Genomic DNA, 4,919 nt, shown 5'->3' with positions numbered 1-4,919 from the left:
CTGCTCCAAAGGAGCTCTGGGGCTCCCTCTCAGGGGAAGAAGGAAGCCGCCATCGAAAGGCGTGCCCCGCGATCGGCGGCGGTGGTTTTACACTCGCTGTCCGGAGGCAGAAGCGGCGGGGGTGACTTACGCGGCCGTCCTCAAGGAGGCGAAGGAAAAATCAACCTCGCCTCCTTGGGGATAGGAAGCTGCGCTTCAAGACCGCGGCTCACTGGGGCGCGATCCTGGAGATCCCAGGGTCCCAGACGGGAGATAAGGCCGACGCGCTCGCGTCGAAAAGTTCCGGGACGTCTTCCCGGGAGGTACGGTCCGGTCTCTCAGGCCCACCAAGACCGCCGAGATGAGGGTCATGGGCCTGGATGACGGTACCGACCGGGAAGTGGGGGCGGCCGCCGTGGCACAGCACGGCGAGTGCACGGCGGACGCCGTCAATGTCGGGGAGATTCGGCGCGGCGCGTCGGGCCTGGGCACCTGCTGGGTGCGGGCCCCATTGGCCGCGGTCAAGAAGGTGACGACGGCAGGGCGGATCCGGATCGGCTGGCTCTCGGCCGCTGTGGAACTGCTGCGGCAGAAGCCACTCCGGTGCTTCCGGTGCCTTGAGACCGTGCACGTGCTGGCCAGGTGCTTGCACGAGGAGGACTGGAGTGGCTTGTGCTACCGATGTGGGGTTCCGGATGTTCGGCGGCCCCACACTGAGTGGTATGCGCAGCGGCGGGTCGCCCAGCCGACCACCGGGTGGAGGCCAAAAAGTGCCCCCAGTCCCGGTCCAAGAGAGCGAGGGGATCCGCACTGTCGTCGGCCCGCGGCAATGGCCGCCGGGGAGAGGCTGAGGTGATGGACACCGGTCAATAATGGCAGTCCATCGCCTCCTGCAGCGCGCGCCACTGCGCGCGCGCCCAAGATCTGCTTCTGCAGAGCGCGGCGCAGTGGGGAGTTGACCTTGCAGTGGTCGCCGAACCATATCGTGTCCCACGAAGTGACCATTGGTTCGGCGACCCCTCTGGCCTGGTGGCCATTGTCGGCGCGGGCAATCCCGCGACCCCGCTCGTCAGCCGCCTATTCGGCGGAGCGGGGTACATAGGTGTGAGTTGGGGGGAAACCGTCGTTGTCGGGACATACTTCTCTCCGAACAGGACTCTCGCCGAGTTCGAGCAGTTCATGGACGGGCTGGGGGCCGCTCTGGAGCTATACTCGGCCCGTCCAATGATGGTGATGGGGGACTTCAATGCCAAATCCACGGCATGGGGCTCCCCCATCACCGACTCTCGAGGCAGGGTCCTGGAAGACTGGGCGGCCGCGGCCGGCCTGGTGGTGTTGAACCGAGGGTCGGCCGCCACGTGCGTGAGACAGCAGGGGGAGTCGCATGTCGACGTATCCCTCTGCAGTCCAGCGATCGCACAGAGGGTGCGGAGCTGGCAGGTGTTGGATGAGGTGGAGACTCTATCCGATCATCGGTATATCCGGATAGATGTTCTCCCCTCACCCGTAGCTCCGCACCCCGGTCGCCAGGAGAGGAATGTCCCACAACTCCCCAGATGGGTGTTGAAACGTCTGAATAAAGACGTGCTGATGGAGGCTTCCATCGTCCAGGCCTGGGTTCCCATACCGGAGGGGCCTGTGGAGGTCGACGCAGAGGTGGGCTGGTTCGGTGAGGCTCTGTCGCACATTTGCGACGCGGCGATGCCCCGAGCCGGCCCTCGACCTCCTAGGCGTCAGGTGTACTGGTGGTCGGAGGAGATAGCGGCGTTGAGAGAGGAGTGCTCCGCCGCCCGCCGCCGGTACACCAGGCACCGCCGACTCAGGCGGGGCCGCGACGCCGACGAGGAAGCACAGCTGTACGAGCAGTACAAAGAGAGGAAGAAAGCTCTGCAGCTGTCCATCAGCAGGGCCAAGGAGACAGCCAGGGAAGAACTCCTGGAGACCCTGGACAGGGATCCATGGGGGCGCCCTTATAGGTTCGTCAGGGGCAAATTACGCCCCTGGGCGCCCCCCGTGGCAGAGGGTCTCCAGCCGCAGCAGCTGGAGGGGGTGTTGGAGGAGCTGTTCCCGAGACAGCCTCCCTTCACACCTCCTCCGATGATGCCGCGTGGCAGTGATGGAGAGGCCAGCGGCGTCAGCGCTGCTGCGGTTCCTGCCATCACCGAGGAGGAGTTCGCCGCGGCCGTGGATAAACTCCGGGGCAAGAATGTCGCCCCGGGTCCGGATGGTATCCACGGCCGCGTCCTGGCCTTGGCCCTAAACACCCTAGGGGACCGACTCCGGCGCTTGTTCAACGCGTGTCTGGAGTCGGGACGGTTTCCCAATCAGTGGAAAGCGGGTAGAGTGGTCCTGCTCCGCAAAGCGGAGCACCCTGCAGGTTCGGTGGTTCCCTCGGCGTTCCGCCCCATAGTGCTGTTGGACGAGATCGGCAAGCTCTTCGAGCGAATCTTGGCGGGCCGACTCGTCCAACACCTGTCCCAGGTAGGTCCCGATCTCAGCCCGAAGCAGTTCGGGTTCCGAGAGGGGCGCTCGACGATCGACGCGATCTCGCGTGTGCGCTCCCTCTCGGAAGAGGCGACGTCCCAGGGTGGGGTGTTGTTGGCGGTCTCTCTGGACATAAAGAACGCCTTCAACACCCTGCCCTTTGCGACTATTAGGGAGGCGCTGAAATACCATCGCGCGCCTCCCTACATTCGGGACGTGATCGGGGCCTATCTCGAAGACAGGTCTGTGCTATGCACGGGGCGGAACGGCGTTGTAGTGCCGAGGGACATGCAACGCGGTGTTCCACAGGGGTCGGTTCTGGGCCCGATCCTGTGGAACATCGGGTATGATTGGAACCTGCGGGGCGCCCTTTTAACGGGCACTGACCTCGTGTGTTACGCGGATGACACCTTGGTCACTGCCCGGGGGCGGGACCTACGGGAGGCTACCCGCTTTGCCACGGCAAGCGTGGCGCTGGTCGTCGGCCGAATAAGGAGGCTTGGGCTCCAGGTGGCGCTGGAGAAGACCGAGGTCCTATGTTTTCATGGGCCTCGGCGCGCGCCACCTCCGGATGCCCAGCTGGTCGTCAGTGGCCAGAGGGTGGGGGTCAAGCCCTGTATTAGGTATTTGGGGCTTGACCTGGACAGTCGTTGGAGCTTCCGCGCTCATTTCCGGAACCTGGTCCCTCGCCTTATGGCAGCCGCCGGCGCTCTTAGCTGGCTGCTGCCAAACGTGAGGGGCCCGGGAGAAGGTTCCCGCCGCCTATACCTCGGCGTGGTGCGGTCCATGGCCCTGTACGGGGCCCCCATCTGGGTGGGGGCCCTAGGTAGGGAAAATGTGGCCTGTCTTAACAGGCCACACAGGGCCATGGCCATCAGGGCCATTAGAGGCTACCGCACCATATCCGGGGAAGCGGCGGGTCTGCTGGCGGGGTCTCCTCCGTGGGACTTGGTAGCGGAGCTCCACGCGTCAGTGTACCACTGGCGCGCGGAGCGACGTTCCATGGGGAGGCACCCGCTGGTCATGAGATCGAAGCGCGGAGGTCCGACTTTCGGCGGATCCTCAGGATCAATGGCGGAGCAAAGGCTGGCCAGTCCATCGGCCGGCCTGAGGACCGTCGAGGCTGTCCGTCCCATCCTCAAACGGTGGATGAATAGGAGATGGCCACTGACGTACCGCATGACACAGATACTGTCCGGGCACGGATGCTTCGGGCGGTATCTGTGTCATGTGGCGAGGAAGGAGCCGACGACCGGCTGCCACGAGTGCGGAGGTGTTGAGGACACGGCGCAACACACGCTGGACGAATGTCCAGCGTTCGAGAGTGAGCGCCGTGTCCTCACACGAATAGTGGGGGACGATCTCTCGCTGCCGAATTTAGTTCGGAGGATGATCAGTAGCGAGAGATCGTGGCTGGCGGTGAGCTCCTTCTGCGAGGAAGTTATCTCGCGGAAGGAGGCGGCGGAAAGGGAGCGGGAGTCAGCTCGTCCCGCTTCCCTCCGCCGCAGAAGAGCCAGGCCTAGAGGTGGGGGCGTACCCAACTCCGCCCCCTCTATCCCCCACTGGGGCCGGGGTGACTGCCTTGAGGGAGGCAGTCCCCCAATCCAAAGGCCCCGGAGGTGTGCGCGTGTACCCACACGCCTCCACAATGGAGTAGGGCGAAATAGGTCGCCCTAACCACAAAACGAGATGGGGCCTGCCCTACAACATCTACAGGGCGGGCCGTCGCCGTCGGAGCTGGGGTAGAATGCACTTGCGAATCCCCTGGCTCCGGCATAGGCGCTCGTAGGTACACCGTGTGGTTTTTAGTGGGTACAAGTCCCACACACCACCTCGCCATCCCTCCGGCGGGGTGACGGTCTTTTGAAGATTTTTCCACACGTTAAAAAAAAAAAAAAAAAAAAGGTTAGGTTAGGTTCCCAAGAAGAGCCCTTTAGTTTGTTTCTTTTTCTTTTTCTCGTTACTTCTTCTGCGGGACCTCACCCGGGTCCTCAGGATGGCAGGAAAGTCAAGAACAGGCCAGGAAGGTACAGTCCATCTGGAAAGACGCTTGTTCCCATCTCCCCACCGAAAGGATGTCGCCGGGGGTGGGCCGTCTGTCCGTGTGCTTCTGGGGGGGAGATCCACGCGTAGTGGCGTGAGCTCGTTCCATGGGAAGATGGGTCACGAGAAAGGGGAAGTAAAGGACGACTGAGAGAGAAAGGCGAGAGAGAGGACGTTCTTCGAGAGGATAGTGGCCAGGTTATGACGCAGTTGTGCTTTGGGCGGTTCTGTGTCATGTGGCGAGGACGGAGCCGACGACCGGCTGCCACGAGTGCGGAGGTGTTGAGGACACGGCGCAACACACGCTGGACGAATGTCCAGCGTTCGAGAGTGAGCGCCGTGTCCTCACACGAATAGTGGGGGACGATCTCTCGCTGCCGAATTTAGTTCGGAGGATGATCAGTAGCGAGAGA

At 63.2% G+C, this 4,919-nt stretch overlaps 1 protein-coding gene across 1 annotated transcript; it reads left to right on the top strand.

Annotated features, from left to right (window-relative positions):
* Positions 1-340: 340 nt before the first annotated feature.
* LOC131841705 (uncharacterized) lies at positions 341-3,438 on the top strand (the record flags this gene model as incomplete). The annotated part of the gene is made up of 3 exons (XM_059190021.1): positions 341-407; positions 522-715; positions 3,088-3,438. Coding segments are annotated over exons 1-3 (612 nt in total), but the record flags the coding sequence as incomplete, so codon positions are not given.
* Between the last annotated feature and the right edge of the window lie 1,481 nt (positions 3,439-4,919).

This window comes from Achroia grisella, unplaced genomic scaffold (assembly GCF_030625045.1).
Source record: "Achroia grisella isolate CSIRO2021 unplaced genomic scaffold, CSIRO_AGI_Agris_v1 utg1903, whole genome shotgun sequence".
Classification (NCBI taxonomy): Eukaryota; Metazoa; Arthropoda; class Insecta; order Lepidoptera; family Pyralidae; genus Achroia; species Achroia grisella.
This window is presented reverse-complemented; position numbering and strand designations above follow the sequence as displayed.